The sequence below is a fragment of the Dysidea avara genome, chromosome 14 (assembly GCF_963678975.1).
Source record: "Dysidea avara chromosome 14, odDysAvar1.4, whole genome shotgun sequence".
Lineage (NCBI taxonomy): Eukaryota > Metazoa > Porifera > Demospongiae > Dictyoceratida > Dysideidae > Dysidea > Dysidea avara.
Window position 1 is genome coordinate 7,943,403 of NC_089285.1, and position 21,077 is coordinate 7,964,479.

At 38.6% G+C, this 21,077-nt stretch overlaps 1 protein-coding gene and 2 long non-coding RNA genes across 10 annotated transcripts; 1 reads left to right on the forward strand and 2 right to left on the reverse strand.

Annotated features, from left to right (window-relative positions):
- Positions 1-149: 149 nt before the first annotated feature.
- LOC136244022 (uncharacterized) lies at positions 150-2,749 on the reverse strand. The gene is made up of 8 exons (XM_066035550.1): positions 2,688-2,749; positions 2,299-2,608; positions 2,154-2,198; positions 1,315-2,103; positions 1,013-1,263; positions 715-962; positions 385-671; positions 150-335 (listed from the first exon to the last, which is right to left on the reverse strand). Exons 1-8 carry the CDS (start codon positions 2,747-2,749, stop codon positions 150-152), a joined length of 2,178 nt encoding a protein of 725 aa, XP_065891622.1.
- Positions 2,750-12,341: 9,592 nt separating this feature from the next.
- LOC136244551 (uncharacterized) lies at positions 12,342-14,020 on the reverse strand. 6 transcript variants are annotated; one of them, XR_010695419.1, is made up of 6 exons: positions 13,444-14,020; positions 13,295-13,395; positions 13,006-13,245; positions 12,890-12,950; positions 12,777-12,835; positions 12,342-12,720 (listed from the first exon to the last, which is right to left on the reverse strand). It is a non-coding gene; the product is annotated as an uncharacterized lncRNA (long non-coding RNA). The 6 variants fall into 6 exon arrangements; XR_010695415.1 differs by having other exon boundaries at positions 12,896-12,950; positions 13,006-13,395; XR_010695416.1 differs by having other exon boundaries at positions 12,777-12,838; positions 12,896-12,950; positions 13,006-13,395.
- Positions 14,021-14,131: 111 nt separating this feature from the next.
- Positions 14,132-15,721, forward strand: LOC136244545 (uncharacterized). Of its 3 annotated transcripts, none has more exons than XR_010695410.1 (6): positions 14,132-14,981; positions 15,030-15,140; positions 15,190-15,237; positions 15,287-15,350; positions 15,400-15,484; positions 15,539-15,721. It is a non-coding gene; the product is annotated as an uncharacterized lncRNA (long non-coding RNA). The 3 variants fall into 3 exon arrangements; XR_010695411.1 differs by having other exon boundaries at positions 15,296-15,350; XR_010695409.1 differs by having other exon boundaries at positions 15,296-15,484.
- Positions 15,722-21,077: the final 5,356 nt, after the last annotated feature.

The following is a 21,077-nucleotide window of genomic DNA, read 5'->3' on the forward strand; positions in this document are numbered from 1 at the left end:
ATCAATGGTAGACTCCTTCAGTGTCCTTAGGGTCTGGAAACTATTGGCAACTGAAGTACTCAATACCTAAACATAAATAACTATAATGAACATAAAACAAGGGATAGTATCTCATACAATTCCGGCACTGGCTAGGATAGACTGTGCGACTAGCAGCCCAGTCTATCCATAAAACAAGGGATAGACTGGGCTGCTAGTCGCACATTCATACGAGAATAAGATGTCAGTTGTATGTGTTCACGAGTCAGTTTTTTTCCAATGTACAGCCCAGTCTCAGGAACTGTTTTCTCACACAATTCTACCAAATGTGCCCACTTTATCTCATGTCCATCATTCTGCCATACAAATTAACATGAATAACATATATATCAGATTTACTCTTACTATCAAATTCCGGGTTCCTTTAGCTTGTAAATTGTACCATGCATTACAGATTGTCTTCAACAAATGTGGTGCATCTGGCATGAGATACACAAAGTGGCCACTCCGACTGATATTTGGTGCTTTGTATGTAACACCAGATTTCTGGTATTCTGAAATATTATGCATTCGGAAAAATTTTCGGTTACTAGAAGCACCATCTGCAACCACAGAAACAACTGTCAAACCAGCAAGTTGCAACATCCTGATGGCCCTCCACACAACAGGCATGAGCTGCTCTGCTGTTGCACCTACAAAAATTATCATCTACAATTTACACTTGAATTATCACACCTGTTGTTGCAAAATGAGCAATTGGTAAATCCAAATGAAAAGTTAACCCCCTGACCATCATGGTTAGCATATGTGTTGCTACTTCTCTGTCAGAAAGTTTTTGCTGCTTGCATTGTTGCTGTAACTGTGTAAACTTGTGCTCTAGGGTTCCTGCTCCATAATCAACAAAGCCGGTAATCTCCCCAGACATCTTGTTGAACACCAAGTCAGCACGGATCTTCATTTCATCTAACACCAAAATAACGTACCTGTACACAAATTAAAATACAAAAACCTTAATTAGTAACCATGATCAGACCTTTCCCAATCCTTCATCTGATCTACCTTAGCTTCTTGGATCATATGATTGAACAAGTCTGCATTAAAGCCAGGTTGCAATTTGGTCCAATGTGTGTAGTCTTTAAGAGTTCGCTGTGATGGCAAACAAATAAAGCCAGATTCTCGAATTATCTGGTATGTTTTGCTTGATGTTAGCATAATATTTAAACACCATCGTATGAATAAAGGGTGCCATCGAACTCCGGTCTTCTTTGCTTTCCATGCAGCAACCTAAAACATAGAAGGTTGTAGTCTTTACGTTTTCATAGGTACACAGCCTACCTGCTGTTCCCAAAATACCCGCTTAAATTCATCTTCTTCCAGTACTTGATGGCTGTCTACAACCTTTTCTAAATCACATCTGAGATCATCTGCCACAACCACTCCATTGCTTTCCAGTATGCTGTCTAGCCTCATTCTCAACTGCTTTAACTGCCTGGTTTTAATGTGTAAAGCTTTCTGAAGTGATTTTATGCGAGCACTCTTTTGTGGTGTTCTTAAAAATCTTGTGTTGGTATACACAGATGGAACAACTGACCTGTTTCTGAGCTTAGAAAACAATGCTCGAAGTGTGTTACAAAATCCATAACATGGAGCACACAGATCACCAGCAATTAGCAGTTCACATTTAGCATGTCGAATGGTTGTACTGTGCTGTTCTCCGTTGACCGTTATGCAAAATGATTGATCTAAGTAAGCCACAACTTCTCCACCTTGTGATGTGAAAATTCCTTTCCGAATCCTGGCCATGGCAATATATCTGACATCAAAATTTCCCTGACAAACACTAGCAGAGGAAACAGCACCAATCAAACTTAACAAACTTTCGTTATTCATAGATGAGGGAAATTGGTCAAGAATAGCACATTGATAGGGAACAGCATGGTCAGCAACATGAACTTCCCAGGTAAGATCTTCTTTAATTAACAAAAGCCGTAATATGATTAGTGGTTTGAGATGACACTGACTGAAAGTTTCAAATATTCTTAACTCCACTTGAGTATAGCTAAAGAACCACCCTTCTGGTAGTCCATTCAGAGCTAATAACTGAGCACAAGAGTCAAGAGATTCCTATAGCACATCAAGATAGTTTCTACCACAATATACACTAATGACAATACCTGAACAGAGGCTTGCAGTTGCATTGTTTCTGAACAATCATCTGCCTATACAAAAACACATCAATTAACAGTGACTGTACACTATTAATTACTAATAATTACTAAACAAGAGCATTAATATCACAATGTCTACGCCACAACTTACAGGAACATTGGGTGCCAGCTCTGACACAATTTCATTGATAGCACCTAATGAAGCACCCAGCACTGGTTCACCACTACCTCCTAGTGGCTCCCTGCTATCATCTGGTGGCTCTCTGCTATCTTCAGCTGGCTCAATCCAGTTATCATGTGGTGGCTCCCTGCTATCATCTGGTGGTTCCCTGCTATCATCTGGTGGCTTCCTGTTATCTTCACGTGGCTCAGCCCTGTTATCATGTGATGGCTCCCTGCTACTATCTGGTGGCCTCTCGCTTTCATCTTCCAATCTAGTTGATCCAAATTCATTATCCAAGCTGAGAACAATCCACAAAACCACCTAAACAAACTACTTGCAGCACTTGTAAGCGTTTATCAGCTGGCTAGGCCACAAACCATACGGCTTCTTTTTTACATGCGAAACTAGGATAGGATATTGAATCCCAATAGAAACTCATGTGCGCACGTGATTAGTTTCATATCCAGGTGGGTATATTATCTATGGTTAATCGTACCACGGGCTGTTTGGCTGTCGTAAGGATTTTAGTTACCTACTATTCAAATTCATGGTAAAACTTGTTTTAGTATAGCTTGATATAATTTAATGTGTTTCTCTACGTACCAGTTGTCTAGCCAGCTTTCCAACAGTAGTTCAGTGCTATCAAATTATTTTGCCTTTATCTTTTAGGATTTCCTACAAGATATTTTACAACATTAGCATCTCAATGGAATTTCCTTGCCACTACTTGCAACCTAAGCTGTCAAGTACTCAATAACTCCCAGAGACTGTTAACAGAATCCTATGGCATTAAGCCAGTCTTTGGAAGCCAGATTGTTGCAAGCTGATCATAGCAGTATGATGACCCCTCTGGCACGTGATGGCAGACATCAACCACAAAACAAACTCTTTACCTTACCCAGAAACTTCCAATGGATATTCCACTTTCTGCTAACGTCAAAGTCAACTTGTAAACAGTGGTAGCTGATGGACACGTGACTATGGTACGTGCTGATAGTGTGTAACTATTTTCTTTCCATTATGTATAGGCTTTTTCCAGGTGTTGTCGTGTTTGCAACAAAGACCTATTCACAAGGTCCCAAATGGGGTACTAACAGTAGTCCGCGTACGCCTACGCGGATAACCGCATCTCAACCGCCTCCTCCCACTACGTGGTGTCTAATTCCCTAGGTACGCTGTCCGCAATCAAGGTGCGTTATTCCTGTGTGGCCATACAGAATTTTGGATATTTAAATGCTACAGATGTGTAGGTTAGAGACTTAGCACGAGGATCTTTGTGTATTTTAAAAACCTAAGGTTTTTAAAATCCATGAAGATCTGAGGGAGTGGTCTCTAACTGATTTATAAAATGCATGCATTTCATATCGGCATAATTATAGGTGGAGTCATTGTGGGATTGGGTTATATGTCACACTGAAATCGTCACGCAATTTAAATGATCACAGAAGACTAAACGTGCATTTGTTGAAGTATTGAAAAAAGTTGAAGGTTGCACCACTTCCTTCTACACAAGTAAGACTTGGATCTAGAGAAATCAATAATGTCTGCTGAGTTGATAGCCAGTGCCGGTGGAATCACAGCAGTGTAAAGAACATGCATTTCAAAGAAGCATTTTGTGTGGATTAACACAATGGGAATGAGTTGTCACAAATTGTGCCATAGTAATACAAAGAACAGGCACAGTTTCGAATATGAATCACACCCACATTACACATAGTACTATACAGTATTTCTACCAGGGAAGCTTACCCATTTAGGTCTTAGTAAAGTCCATCCATAGTTTAATAGACAATAACAGCCTTAAAACACTCCAGAAACAGATGGCCACTAAACAGAACTTCCGTGATATTTATGGACTACTCCGTTCATCGTAGCAAACATACGTACAATCACATTATGTTAGATTGTACTTCCCATAATCAAATTCATTTAGGCCTGCCTATAAAATGAAAACAGTGGCTAACCACTTGTTGGCCCGAGTGACAGGTCACCCACTGCAGGCTATTAGCCTGAATATGCTTGGAGGGAGCATTGCAAATCAATGATTGAAAGTGAGATCTGTGATGCTTGAGGCCTTTTCTGCCAGCAGGTCCCTAACCATTTTAAGAACCTTCTAGCAGGTCTCTTGGTGGATTTTAAAGACCTCATTATCCTCCAAAGATCAATGCATATTATAATGCATACTGGTCATGTCTGGCTTAAGTACCCAAATAGCTAAGTGAAAAACAAACAGAATAGGATGTTACTATAATGTGAGAGGCATGTAAGTGATAAATATGCTCATAGAATGAGTAAATAAGCAATGTTAGCAAATAATATTTATTAGCCTGGGGTGGGAAATTTCACCACCTGGCAGTGACTGGAGGTGAACTGATGAGACAGTGTTTCAAAATATTATGAGGTGTGCAGTATAGGTACAATTGTGATCTTGCCATACTTATTCTTTATGTAGCTATAATGATTTTCTAACTTTGAAGGTTATTTGCTTTCATAGCATGAAGCTTCATATTTGCTACATAGAAATAATGGATATACTTTGCAGTTGTAGCAACTGACATTGAAAACTTTGCCATAAGTATATGAATAACATTGACCTACAGTAATATATTGTCTGTAAATCAGTACAATACTGAAAGTCAAAGTTTTGACACTAAAACTTGGCTGAGTGCAGAAAAAATTCTTAACACAGAGCATAAGAGACAAGTTTCAAACAACCACAAAACTGAAATGTAAAATTTCCTCTGCTGCTAAACTTACACCTTTTATTGGAATTGCTGTAACTTACTATAGGGACCCATGCATAAAAAGCCTAGGTGTTGACCACTAAGAAATCCTGAAATGACAATGATAGACATGGTTATAAATGTGTAAATAAGCCATGTAACTATAATAACATCTATTGGATATAATCATAGGAGTCAGGACATTTTGCCATCAAGGTATATGGATCATGATGTACTATACACATGTAAAGTATGTCAACATCAGAGTTTCTTCAAGAACATTACAGCATCCATATTAATAATTTCTGTGGAATTGAATATGTGATTTGAGATAATCATGGTATACCTCATCAAGGTATTGCCTTAACTTAGGTGAGTTGGAAGTGACATACAACTATGACAATAGTGCAATATGATAATAATGCATAACTGTAACATTCTGCATGTACTGTATACTATATATAGGAAGAGTATCCTGGAAATTGAAGTGTGAGTATGCTAGCTAAGCAGTATTACCTAAACATGTCGCGTGTATCCTGGAGGAAACTTAGTGAAACCAACAATGTGTGGTTGTGGAGATCTTTACGGAAGATTCTAGTTAGCTACTAATCGCTAGCCGAGCCAGAAAAATGTGACAATATTAAGACACACGGTAGTGTGTCGTGCGGCCCAAGAAGCCGGCGCGCCACCCCGTGAGTATATTGACAGGAAGAAAGAAAATGCAATTTTCGCACCTCCGTAGCTCTGTGCTGCCTTGATGAAACCAGACAAATTTTGCTGTGTAGATTCCCTCCACTTTCAGCACTCCACATTCCAAATTTGAGCGAAATCGCTTCAGGCATTCCTGAGATATGCGACTTCAAAATTTGGCTTAGTTTCTTCGTTTTTTCTTCTTCTTATTTTTCTTCCTCTTTTCGCACACTTACAAAAACTGCTATAAAACGCGAACGCGTTATCCGATTGCCTTGAAATTTGGCACACAGAAAGGGGGTATAAAGGCGCATCTCGGTACCAACTTTGGCTGAAATACCATAAACAGGCAAAGAGTTATGAGCGATTATGCACGAAAAATAACACCAATATGTTGTCACGCCTACAGGGTAAACCACGTATGGAAAGAAGCTGAAAATCGGTGAGTGAATAGGTTAACTATTGAACCTCAAACCTTTTGTGGTTTGAAAGAAATCGAGCTAAAAACCAGGAAGATACAGTGAAAAAATCAACAGTGTGTAACAATTACGCAATCGAGATTAGCTAATTTTTATTTATTTTATTATTATTATTATTATTATGCTTGCCACGCCTACCAGATAAACCACTTGGGGTAATGCTTTGAAAATCGCTGTACAGATGGAGTTATCATCTTAGAGAAAGGCTCTTCAATGGTGTAGAAGAATCAGACTTAAAGCCATGGAGTTATAACACGAAATCCAACTTGGTGTAGCAAGTGCGAGATCGAGATACTCTAATAGAGCAGTCATCCTAATGGAGCAGTCATCCTAATAGAGCAGTCACCCTGAACAGAATTCAAGAGATCAGTTAGAAATAAGTAACCTGTATAGAGATCAGCTACAAACAAATCACCCTGTAGAGAGTTCAGCTACAAACAATTCACCCTGTTCAGACATCAGTTAGAAGAAATTTTCTTGTAGAGAGTTCAGTTACAAACAAATCACCCTGTTGAAAGATCAGCTAGAAGATGTCACCTTGTAGATAGTTCAGTTACAAAGAAACCACGATGTAGAGAATTCAGCTACAAACTAGTGACCCTGTAGATACATCAGCTAGAAGAAGTTACCTTGTAGAGAGTTCAGCTACAAACAAATCACCCTGTAGAAAGATCAGCTAGAAGAAATCACCTTGTAGAGAGTTCAGCTTCAAAGAAACAATCATGTGAGAGTTCAGGTACAAACAAATTGTCCTGTAGAGAGATCAGCTAGAAGAAGTTACCTTGTAGAGAGTTCAGCTACAAATAAAACCATCATGTAGATAGTTCAGGTACAAACAAATCACCCTGTAGAAAGATCAGCTATAGAAGAAATCACCTTGTAGAGAGTTCAGCTACAAAGAATCTATCATGTAGAGAGTTCAACTACAAACAAATCACCCTGTAGAAAGATCAGCTATAGAAGAAATCACCTTGTAGAGAGTTCAGCTACAAAGAAACCATCATATAGAGAGTTCAGCTACAAACAAATCGGCCTGTAGAGAGATCAACTAGAAGAAATTACCTTGTAGAGAGTTCAGCTACAAAGAAACCATCATGTAGAGAGTTCAGCTGCAAACAAATCACCTGAAGAGAGTTAAGCTACAAACAAATCTCCCTGTAGAGAGATCAGCTAGAAGAAGTCACCTTGCAGGGAGTTCAGTTACAAAGAAATAAACCATGTAGAGAGTTCAGCTGCAAACAAATCACCTGTAGAGAGTTCAGCTAGAAACAAGTCACCCTGTAGAGAGATCAGCTAGAAACAAGTCACCTTGTAGAGAGTTCAGCTAGAAGAAGTCACATTGTAGAGCTACAAAGAAACTACCATGTAGAGTTCAGCTGCAAACAAATCACCCTGTAGAGAACTCAGCTACAAACAAATCGCCCTGTAGAAAGATTAGCTAGAAGAAGTTACCTTATAGGGAGTTTAGCTATGAACAGATCACCCTGTAGAGAGTTCAGCTACAAACAAATCACGCTGTAGAGAGTTAAGTTACAAAGAAACCACCATGTAGAGAATTCAGCTGCAAAAAAAATCAATCACTCTGTAGAGAGTTCAACTAGAAGAAGTCACCTTGTAGAGAGTTAAGCTGCAAATAAATCACCCTGTAGAGAATTCAGCTACAAACAAATCACCCTGTAGAAAGATCAGCTAGAAGTAGTTACCTTGTAGAAAGTTCAGCTACAAAGAAACCACCATGTAGAGAGTTCAGCTGCAAACAAATCACCTGTAGAGAGTTCAGCTAGAAACAAGTCACCCTTAGAGAGATCAGCTAAAAACAAGTCACCCTGTAGAGAGTTCAGCTAGAAGAAGTCACATTGTAGAGAGTTCAGCTACAAAGAAACTACCACGTAGAGAGTTCAGCTGCAAACAAATCATCCTGTAGAGAGTTCAGCTAGAAGAAGTCACCTTTTAGAGAGTTCAGCTACAAAGCAACCACCATGTAAAGAGTTCAGCTGCAAAAAACTCAATCACCTTGTAGAAAGATCGGCTAGAAGAAGTTACCTTGTAGAGAGTTCAGCTACAAAGAAACCACCATGTAGAGAGTTCAGCTACAAACAAATCACCTGTAGAGAGTTCAGCTAGAAACAAGTCACCTTGTAGAGAGTTCAGCTAGAAGAAGTCACATTGTAGAGAGTTCAGCTACAAAGAAACTACCATTTAGAGAGTTCAGCTGCAAACAAATCACCCAGTAGAAAGTTCAGCTATGAACAGATCACCCTGTTGAGAGTTCAGTTAGAGACAAGGAATCCTGTAGAGAGATCACATAGAAGTATCGCCTTGTAGAGAGTTCAGCTACAAACAAATCACCTGTAGAGAGTTCAGCTACAAACAAATCACCCTGTAGAGAGATCAGCTAGAAGAAGTTACCTTGTAGGGATTTCAGCTACAAACAAATCACCCTGTAGAGAGTTCAGCTACAAAGAAACCATTCTGTAAAGAGCTCAGCTGCAAACAAATCACTTGTACAGAATTCAGCTACAAACAAATCACCCTGTAGAGAGATCAGCAAGAAGAAATTACCTTGTAGATAGTTCAGTTACAAACAAATCACCCTGTAGAAAGATCAGTTAGAAGAAGTTACCTTGGAGAAAGTTCAGCTACAAAGAAACCGTTTTGTAAAGAGCTCAGCTGCAAACAAATCACCTGTACAGAATTCAACTACAAACAAATCTCCCTGTAGAGAGATCAGCTAGAAGAAATTACCTTGTAGAGAGTTCAGCTACAAAGAAACCACCATGTAGAGAGTTCAGCTGCAAAGAAATCACCCTGTAGAAAATTCTGCCAGAAACAAATTGCCCTGTAGAAAGATCAGTTAGAAGAGGTTACCTTTTAGAGAGTTCAGCTACAAAGAAACCATTCTGTAAAGAGCTCAGCTGCAAACAAATCACCTATACAAAATTCAGCTACAAACACATCACCCTGTAGAGAGATCAGCTAGAAGAAGTTACCTTGTAGATCGTTCAGCTACAAACAATTCACCCTGTAGAGAGAGCAATTAGAAGAAGTCACCTTGTAGAGTGTTCAGTTACAAAGAAACCACCATGGAGATTTCTGTAATCAATATATGTGACCGGATTTGCGAAAAGGGGTCTTCCACACACATCCAATTCCGTAAACGTTGGAGACCATAACTCAGTGTTCAAGTAACATATTAACCTGAAAATTTCACCATGTATTCAGCTATAGTGGTGCTCACCACTGCCCAAATATCAAGGCAATAGCTCTTTCCAATCTGACGTTATCAATTGTCAACGTTGGCAAATTGGATGTGTGTGGAAGACCCCTTTTCGCAAATGCGGTCAAATATGTATTATACAGTATATATAATTTGTACTTTTACTGATAAAATATTTAAAGTACATCTACTTCATCTTTTCTTCTTCCTGTAGTAAAGAAAAAAACGTAGGTTAAAAAGTCCCAAAGCTGGTATACAAATACAAAAAGAATTGAAATCTAATCCAAAACAGCCAAGCTGTAAAAAAAGTGTGCGGCCCTCAGAAAGGCTATGGTGAAAAAAGATGTGAAATCCAAGGTGGCGGCCAAGAAATGGCTGTGATGGTAGGTTAATGGTAAAAATTTTAATAATGACAATTTAGGTAAATTTTGTGAAGTGGCACAAAAATTCACCTGAATTGTCTTTATTAAAATTCTTACCATTAACCTACCATCACAGCCATTTCTTGGCCGCCACCTTGGATTTCACATCTTTTTTCACCATAGCCTTTCTGAGGGCCGCACACTTTTTTTACAGCTTGGCTGTTTTGGATTAGATATAATATACAGCAGGGCCACGCAGAAGATGCGAAATCATCTCAGTAATATGCAACTATAGAGCATGTTTTCATTGAGGATAAGCCGGCATAGGTATCTCATGCTGCTATAACTTCTGTTATTGGGGTGGGCAGTATTAGGCGTAGCTATGTGTATAATAGCCTATGTTTCAAGCTTAAGGCTACAACTGAAAACTGAAAAGAAAGGGAAGAAAAAAAAGAAAAGAAAACTAGCCATACTTATGCTATCGGCGCGTCAGTACTCGGTATAGAACTTTCCTATAGGCTATAGCTATATAGCTAGCTCATAGTATGCACTGGAAACCTGGTATAGCTAGCCCGTTTATATACTAGTAGAGTATATATAGCTATAGCTACTCACCTCCAATATTGAACTGGAGCTACTCTGGTCCTGGTGTTCGGATCCGGATTGTTCTGTTGGGATTCCACTGAGCTTAGTTGCAGTGAGTGTCCCCTTCCATAATTTCGTCCACGGAGTCAACATTCACGAATTTTGAGTACCGCGTATTATACCACTGTAAGTAAAACAAACTTCTCCGCCTGATGCCGGATGCTGCAATGCCAGTAGATGAAGCCGAGGGACATGACGACAGCACATATGGTTCCACTATTCCGAAAACATTGCGAAGATGGTGCTCTACCTCTCGGCAAATTCTTGGCCTTAATGTGCGTAAGATGTAATTGTACTCGTTAAACTCGAAACACACTTCTATCTCAGCCATCTCAATAAAGTGACAACATACAAGTGTAGCTAATTGCGCTCTCTGATATAGCCATGCTGCATGCAGGGTGCGCGTCAACCACTAGCTAGCTAACTATAGAGACGCTACCTATCATTATGTAGCCATAAAGCTATAGTATCGATACTGCGGACATGAATTTGTGTACAATTACCCGGTATGCCTTCACGGAGGATTCTGCTGATGGAAGGATGAAGACCATTACTTAGTTACAAGCTCATCGGCTCCTGGCTAATATCATGACGTGTAACCAATGCGGCATTAACATGAGCATGGTTCGTCGTGAGCATCAGAGTACTACGCAGGATGACAAATGGGCTTGGAGGTGCCCAAGATGTAGCTCTATTAAAAGCATCCGCAGCGGATCATGGTTTGAAGGTGACTCAGTTTATATAGCTAGCTAATATTATTGATAAACCATTGAGGGATTGCGGATTGCTTGAGGGCAGAAACAAAATTGTGACCGGATTTGCAAAAAGGGGTTTTGCACACACAACCAAATTACCAACTTTGGCAATTCATAACTTCAGATTGGAAACAGCTACTGGTTTCAAATTTGGTCAGTAGTGAGCACCGAGATATGGCATGATATAGGACCAAGTGCCCTTGAATACTTTGATGTATGCAGGGTATACAGGTATACACGCATTGGCTAGTAGTGCTGCACCAATCTGAGCGACACATGCGGGCATACACAGGTTGTACACTGGTATACAACAGTATACATGGGTATACAGTGGTATACACTAGTATACATTGGTACACACTTGTATACATGGGTATACACCGGTATACACTGGTATACATGGGTATACACTGGTATACAATGGTACACAGGGGTATACACTGGTATACACTGGTATACACAGATCTACATCATGCTTTTCATGATGTTCTTCATTTATATTGCTGTGTAATGGACTGAACATAGCTGAATACGAAGCATATTTGCTTATAAACTTTCCGCTAATTAATAATTGGGGGTGCTCAGATGAAATAATGATTTATTTTGTGGCCATTCTTTTTTTTGAAGCGGCATGCACGAGTTCACCTATTACAATTATGTTACAAAAAAGTAAGCAAACAAGTATAAGGAAAAACTAGTAATTTTAGGGATCATAGTAATAAAAAATAAATAAACAAGGGTGGTCACCTTCACCTCCAGATATAGTGGACATTTAATCCCTACACTGTTAAAACAGGGGAGTAACAGTAACTAGGGGAGTGAACTGAATATTTTACTCTGAAAGGGGAGTTTGGATTACTATAGTACGTTCGCGTTGAGCTGAACCCTCAAAAACGATTAATAACTTACGATTGCTACATCGCATGGGGCTCCTGTATAGCTCGATACGTAGCACTTCTCGATCCGCTAAAAATATATTAAAAGCGCTTCATTCGAATGTAAGACACTCCCGTTATGGCACTGTAAAGTTTCGCCATACATTTTCAATGGGGAAGCCTCTAAAGCGCGGCCCTTTGATGGTCATGTTGACACATGTTTGTGGCGAAGCCAGACGTCACATACCCGCCCTCAACACGCATGATTTCACCATCCCTTATGTAAGAGGCTGTAATACACTTTTACAAGAAAAATAAAACAGATTTTGTGTGTGTAAAACAAAGTTGCATAAGTAGAAGAGCTGGGGCCACTGTTGCACTGTAATTAGAAGATAAGTGGCCTGCTTATATTCAGGTAAAAACTTCTTCAGCCTCAAAAGAGAAAAAAACCATATAACAGCTCAAAATCCGTTATGTAGCATTGGTGTTCCTGCAAGTGAGCCAAACAACATGTATTTTACTTCACATTCATCACAGCTGACTATCATCTTCTGTTCCCATTTAGTCAATTTGTCATTTTAATACTTTTCTCATCACTTCGCCACACATGTACACAGTTTTTCCAGCCAGCATTTTGTTTTTGAAGTTACATTCCCAAAAAACTCTAAAAGTTTCAACAAATGAAATAATACTGTTTGTATGAATTTGGGCTGATAGTACCTGTAGTGACTTCCAAACACTCCTGCACTGATTAAATATACAAGGGATGGTATGTTCAACTTCTGATAGCACAATAAAGCAATGATATTTTTTATTAAAGTGCACACACTTACACGTACTTCATCTGTATTTTTATGTACTTCACAGAGTTTAATCTCAGCTACCTGATGACTCCTGGGAAACAAAATCAAGTTGTAACACCAATGCTGCAAATATCAAACAATCTTACATCAGATGAAGTAAGCCCAGAAGAAGACTTGGACCCGCTGCTGCTAGTGGACAATTCATTAATACCACCATCACCATCTTCACTATCACTGCCGATTTGGATGAGGAATTGCTCTAGAAGTTCTTCATTACTCAAGTCTCATCCAAATACACAACTGGTCTTCCTTCAGTTCTGTTGCACCTCGTTCGTCTTTAATATTTATGATACTGATGGACTGTGCAGGGCTGCTCATAGCATACCCTGCACATACGTGTAGTGAAATTAAAGCACAAACAGTTTCAATGCTAACCTCTTGTCATTAATCGTCTTGTACTTAAATCCTATATCACTCAACACTCTTTAAAGCAATGTTCTACCCCCAGAGAAAACACCATCATTCTTAAGTTTGGCCTAAGACGGAGTAAGTGACAAAGTTCCAGGTTTCAAAATTTAACTTACCAAAATCTTTGAGAGCGATAGATTTCCTCCCTTCCATACAATGAATGGATCTTGTCTGATAGTATCTGGGTTAAAACTGTCTGTATCAACAAGGACTCGTGAACATTTGTACCTGACGATTACAGAATTAAGAGGGCTTGTGCAAAGTGCATTTTGTTCCTTTTTCTTGGCGTAAATAAATCGCCTTTCTTGCGGTACTCCATTCTAATGGATGTTCTTGAAATCCCTGCGTGGCGTAATGTATGCCAAAACCCAGCAAAGAAGGCATGATACAGTACCGGTGGCCTTCGAGATTCTCTCCGTGATGTTGATAGAAATTTTACATTTCTTCACTTCTTGCTTAAAGTACTCCCATAGTTTCATAAGTAGATACTTCGTTTGGCTGTTTAACGTCTTCCCAAAAGGGTTTCGCTCCGCACTCGCTGACGGTACACTGGACGCCATATTCTCAACAATTAAGTGCGCGCCCGTAACATGGGCTTACGAATAAATGCGTCATAAACATTATGTTTAAAGCCTTTGATCTTGTATGGCTTCTTAATCAACAACTCAGGATTCAGCTCAACGCGAACGTACTATAGGAGAGTAACAGTAACCCACTAAGGGTAAAGAGAACTGCAAGTAAGTGAAGGCACCAAACTGAAGAGTTCCCATTACCAACTAACTAGTATAGCTAAGGTGAACTCAGTGAGCCAGTATGGCTGAGGCCACATATGAATGAGCCACATGCAGGTTATAGCTGTCTCACTATGTTATTTTCTCCATTAACTAAACAGTTCAATTCTAGCCACTCAATGTAAAAAAGGAAAGTAATTATTTAGGCTTCCTTTTCAATGGCAGCCATTTACTCATGTTTTATTTTACAGGCTAACCAAGACATAGTGAAGGAAACAGAGAGTAAGAAAACAGGAGGACGAATTGTTACTCAAGAATATTTTGAAATACGTATGTATAATTATTAAATACCATTTCTATTACAAGCGCATTATTTAGAGTGAAGAGTATTACCATAGAAACGGCTTCTTTAACAACAGAGCCGTGTTGAGTAGTTGAAAGCGGTTTGCTTCTTTGAGGAATTGTAGTGCTTAAAAGGTGATACTAAATTGTTTGCTTGTTCGTGAATAATTACTGGACGTTCACTAGAGTCTATCTCGTTCATTGTTTCTTAGGTATGTTTGAGCTCATACTGATCTGAGTCGTCTCGTGTGACACACCGGTTTATTAAACTGGCTCCAACAGAAGTCACCACTGCTCGTGAGGATTTAGACACCTTATTGTGATACGGCAGAAATAGTTCAAGACTCAGGGAAAGAGAACTTAAAATTCGGCGGACTCAGTCGTATCCTCACTGACTGGTACGTACAGTATTCACTATTCAGCCCATCCAAGCTCACCGCTAGCTACTAGTAGTCAGTGTGTAAGAAGTTGAAGACTTGAGGGAGGAGAGGAAAGCCACCTAGCTTAAACATGGCGTACATATCATGTCTGTCTGCCCGGCTTCAGTTGACTTTAGCAGCCGGACACAATGATATTGCCTGGTAAGTTCAGTAGCCTGTATCATTGTCTTTTTACATAATTACATGCAGATTCACTGGAATTAACTAGTAAGATGTATCGTCTGCAGTTAACAAGAATCTTTGATACAATGTACATTGTGTGTCTTCAACTTCATCAACTTTCCAAGTTATTCTTGACCTGTAAGGAGATAATGTTTATAGTTACGTAAGCTCATATTTACTTTTTTAGCATGGATGTCTCAATGTCACTGAGAACATAGAATTTTTACAACATCCAGTAAGTGTGTTAACATACAGTGACTTTGCATCAATTTGTAAATATATAGCTATTACAGGTGCCACAAGAAATTAGTGAACAAATAGACAAACAAAATGATGAACTGGCTCCAGGTAGCAAAAAAGTGCTGTTTTGCATGATAACAACTGTTTGCCTGTTTAGTTTACACTACCAATGCTGCTGGTCTGGAAGAATTGTTTTTACAACTTTGTTGGCAACTGTGTGTGACGTACCTTCAGCCATAAAGGTAACAAGTATATGATTGTTGAATATTTCTTTACTATACTGCTATTTACTACAGCTGATAACATGTCATGTGGCAGGAAGTAACTCCAGTGAAGTGGCAGTGAAGCATCATTAGCTGATGATGAAGCCTTGCTACTGGTCTCTTTTTTTCAGAGACTTTCCAATATTATAAAGCTGGATGTTGTAAATATTTTGTTACAGTTTTGCTGTATGTCTTTAACATCATTTGAAATTTTATACGGAGTTATTTGCAGAATTTCATGGAGTAAAGGAAACGCCTTGCATGCTTATGTGAACTCTCCTAGAGTAACTAGAACTCCCTACAATAGATTTTTCAAAAGGTTCCTGTTACTCCTTTGTGGGGTGTTAGTTACTCTCCACAAAAATGTAGGGGTGTTAAATCCTCCCTACACTGGGAACTCCCCTAGGGGAGTAACAGTTACTCCTTATTTTTAACAGTGTATAGTTCAGTCTACATCTGTATCCTTACCCTCGTAGACTGAAGTAGGGATTAAATGTCCACTAGTATATATGGAGGTGAAGGTGACCATGCAACCTTGTTTATTTACTTTTTATTACTATGATCCCTAATTGATTGTAAAATTACAAATTTTCCTTACATTTGTATAATTCAAAGCACAAACAATTATACATAAATTAGTCACATATGAAATAAATGTTTTAAATGATCGTCATATCATCATCTCATGTGCACAAATCATGTACCTGACTGTATAGCTATTACTACTACACTGTACTTTAATTATTGCAAGAGATGTATAGGCTGCTTGGAACTAGGATGTATTTTATTCTTGTTATATAGTATACTTTATGGTCAGAGTGTATTAAGCTGTGCAACTAACAATGTACTTTTACATTTTCATTTTGTCCTTAACCATTCTGCCACAGAGAAAGTGCAAGACTTTGATACACAACTGGACAAAGAAGCTATAGACACTTTTCATCTATCAAATCACAAACGGGTAGAATGCCATACAAAGTACAACCCAAAACAACTAAAGGATGTCTATATCCAGAATTCAATACACAGTGCTGTGAGCAGACTTTCTCCTGACTTGGAAAGTTTCACAAAATACTGTCTGCCATGCCAAAGGTGCATAATAATTTTTTCATGCATCGCTTGGTAAAACGGAAAGATGCTGATAATGAATTATGTTATAGTGAAGGTAGAAAGCCTGTTCTCCCAAGTAGGAAGTGCCAACAGACATAGCAGTTACTTTTAACATAGGCTGGAAGTAACACTTGTCCTAGTAGTATATTATATTGTCATTATTATTATTATTGATGTAGTTAAACTATATAGCTTTGTCGTCACTAAAGAAATGCAAATGATAATGTTGATTTAATTGTGCAGCGAATTTACCCTTATTGTATTTATTTATTACCATTACTGTACAAACTCAAAATTGACTATAATTGTACAAAATGAAAAGGGAAAAGTATAGTTAAGTAATTAAGGTAAGTTACATGTTCAATTTACTTTTAAAAGTTTCAAGGCTAGCTAGTTGATGTTACTGCATTGGTTGGCAAGCTGTTCCAGAGTCTAATAGCTTGAGGATAAAATGAATATTTTAAAGGAGTCAGCATTAGTTTGCAACTGTGTGAATCAGAGCAGATGACCCCTAGTAATACTGTTAGTTAGCCGTAAGCATCCTTCAGATGGATTGATGTCAATTAAATTGTTAACTATTTTATACATTGTGATGGCACGGAAGTTATTTCGTCTATCTCGTAAGGGCTCCCACTGCAGATGTTGCAGCATATCTGTCACACTAGCATTCCAGTCATAATTATCAGTCACAAAACCTGCTGCCCTTCTCTGTACCATCTCAATTTTAGATATGTTGGGGTGATGGTATGGTGACCATACACTGCAGGTGAAGTCCAATATGGGGCGAACATATATGCGAGGAGTAGACAGCGTCTTGTGTCTTTGTCCGTTCAAGGGTTCAATTACGGCCGCCGCTCTATACCACGATTCATATCGACACACCTGTGTCTTTCCTGAAGTTCCTCTGATCCGTCTCCTGCACAAGTATTAGCAAAAACTAGAATTCTATTGTATTTACTAATATATTGGAATATTTTTGAAATACTTAAATATTGGGACTCTCGTACACCATGTTGGGTTTTTGCGTGGGTGCAGGCTGCTCCCTGTAGTACACCGTGTTGGGTTTTTGCATGGGCGCTAGCTACTCCCTGTAGTATGTAGAGACCTGCCTGCTGATTATGCATGCTGGCATAATTATGAGCATAATAGGTGCCTGAAAGTAATGTCTGCATTGAGCATAATGTTAGCATAATAGGAAGAATATTTGAGCCATACTACAAATCCTTGATGGTCAAAATGCATATCACAGTTACAGTAGTCTGGCATAGCCAGACCCTTTTCTTTCTTTTGTGTGGGGGAGGAAAAGATAGGTATTATCTATCGGTCGAGTGGCATGCACTGCTTGTAATGCTTGAAGCTGATCAAGTCTTTCTGTGCTTGATAAGAAAGAACAACTCTTATAGACTACTCTCCAACTATATGCAGATAATTGGCTTAGTCCTTATTGGCTGTCAATTATAAAGCTCCAAAGTGACCTCTGTTGTGCAATCTTAAATTCGGTCACATGTGAAGCTCACGCAAATCAAATAGAGCAGCTCAGGTATTTCCGACCACCATGTACTTTCGGACGCAATATTTCCTGGAGGAGCAACAAGACTCGATCAATTATTACACTATTATGAAGACCTATGACTATAACCTCCATATATAAAATATAAAAGGATTTTGTTGCATCGTCTGGCTGCAGTGACCTCGGAAAGCCACTGTCCAAAAACGTTGATGCTCGGACAACGACATGTGTGCTCGGACCCCACCCTCTACACCCTTCCCATGCAACTTCAATAGCTATTGTGTGGTAGTGATTGATAGAGCTAACCTTGAGCTACCCCATGATATAAGCAGATTAGATTTTTATTAACTGGTATTGTAGATAGCCGGTTTTTCCCAAAGGTGGTAACTTGATCAAACGTCGGACGCAAAAAATCATTATATTTTTGGACTTTTCATTTATTTGTGATAATTTTGGTATTTTATGCCTTTCAGTAAAGCACTAGCTTAAAAGGCTTTAATTGCAGCAATTTAAACACAGGTATAGGGTGTTTTTCGTCAATTCTAGGTGGAAGAAGTCAAGCTACATATAGCTGTAGTATAGTACGTCTATACAAATTAGCTAAATCCTCTTACTCATTTCACATTTTTCATATTATTAAAATCAATTTCAGATAGTGGAGGTCAGCAATAAGCTGTAACAGTGTGCAAAACCTCGCTACCGCATATATGACTGTTCTATTAGAGTAGTTTATTGGTTGAGCAAATTTCACTTGTTAACTTTCGTGTTGTAAGCTCCTGTATTTTCCTAGAATTTGTTCTGGAGCAAGTCATAGACGTTGGGTCATGCAAACACGAAAACCTGTAAAATTTAAACCAGCGAAATTTGTTCAAAATATAAACTACTCTAATAGAACAGTCATATATGCGGTAGCGAGGCTTCACACACTGTTGTAGTTTACTGCTGACCTCCACTACCAGAAATTGACTTAAACAATATCAAAAATGTCAAATGAGTAGAGAAGTGGCCTTATTTAGCTAATTTGTATAGACGTACTATAATACAGCTATATGTAGCTTGGCTTCTTCCACCTAAAATTGACAAAAATACCCTATACCTGTGTTTAAATTACTGCATTTAAAACATTGTAAGTTAGTGCTTTACTGAAAGTCATAAAATACCAAAATTATCACAAATAAACATATCAAAACATATGTATGGGATTTGTCAAATCAAGCATTTTCAGGTGGTCAACATTAAAAGTTTTCAAACACTGGGTTAAACCTTTAAAATTTGAGAATTATGCATTAAATAAATCTATTATCTGTTTAATATCCTTTTTGAAACCTCAACTCAGTCAAACAGGCTGATCATAAAATCTCATCATACCTTGTCATTTTTTGTCCAATACAAAATACATGTATTTTACACTACATGCAAAAACACTAATTTACAACCTTTAACTCACAAAATTTCTACAGCATACCATACAATGAAAGAAAGCCCTTGAATTTCTCTATCCAATTCCGACCGTACAAATGGAAAAATGTTGCCATAGCGACAGTTATTTACTGCTGATGACATAATACGCGCTCCATACATTAACCTATTGGAAAATTTAATTATCTTGCCGGGAAAATCCCAATTTACAAGTTGTTATCCTCAACCAAATCCGCTAAATTTGGTATCATTCTACGCAGCGAAGGATGCTTAATAAGACTCCGACTGTACAAATTGTTAAACAGGTTAGTTTATAGAAATATGTTTAAAAACACGTGTTTTTAAGGGCATTCAGAACACGTAAATTTCGCGGTACAAGGCTCCTTTCTACCTTCCCCTTCGTTACTACACAAAGAACTTACACATGAATCGAATCGCCTTTCATCAAGGAATCTGATAAACCAAGCTTCGTGTCTGTCAACCACAGTACGCGGAAGTTATGGCGCTTTGTTTAGAGGACGGTGTTATTTTATATGAAACGGGCGTAACCCATTCGGAAATCCGGAATATCTTACACAAGTTTTAATATGATGAAAAGTCCAAAAATATAATGATTTTTTTGCGTCTGACGATTGATCAAGTTACCACCTTTGGGAAAAACCGGCTATCTACAATACCAGTTAATAAAAATCTAATCTGCTTATATCATGGGGTAGCTCAAGGTTAGCTCTATCAATCATTACTACACAATAGCTATTGAAGTTGCATGGGAAGGGTGTAGAGGGTGGGGTCCGAGCGCACATGTCGTTGTCCGAGCATCGACATTTTTGGACAGTGGCTTTCCGAGGTCACTGCAGCCAGACGATACTACCGAATCCTTTTATATTTTATATATGGAGGTTATAGTCATAGGTCTTCATAATATTGTAATAATTGATCGAGTCTTGTTGTTCCTCTAGGAAATATTGCGTCCGAAAGTACATGGTGGTCGGAAATACCTGAGCTGCTCTAGTTATCTATGTAGAATTCAAAGCTATTTTTATGAACATTGAGGGCATCAGCTACCGTTCAATAATTAAATAGATACATGCACGGTGGCCGCACCTTGATTTTTGCCGAATAGCTACATTGCATCAGTTTAGGCTTCTCTGACAGTAGCAGCGTAGCTACTGCACCCAGCACACATATACACAATCCAAATCCACTTAAATGGGGTTTTGACTGTTCCTTGTCTTAAAAATGTCAAAAGTTTCTCTCCAAAATGTCCAGGACGATAGGCACATCGAAACACTCTAATAGAACAGTCACTTAACATGGGAAAAATCGTGTCCGAACCGATGGTTGTCAAACATTGGTGGCTTATTCTAATAGGTAGGTCCCTATAGTAGTATGTCAGTGTATACCAATGTATACCTATGTATGTCAGTGTATACCGGTATATACCCATGTATACCTGTGTATACCGATGCATGTATACCAGTATGAACTTTAATTATGGTCTAGTGTCCCCTGTCCACATCAATGCAGCACTGC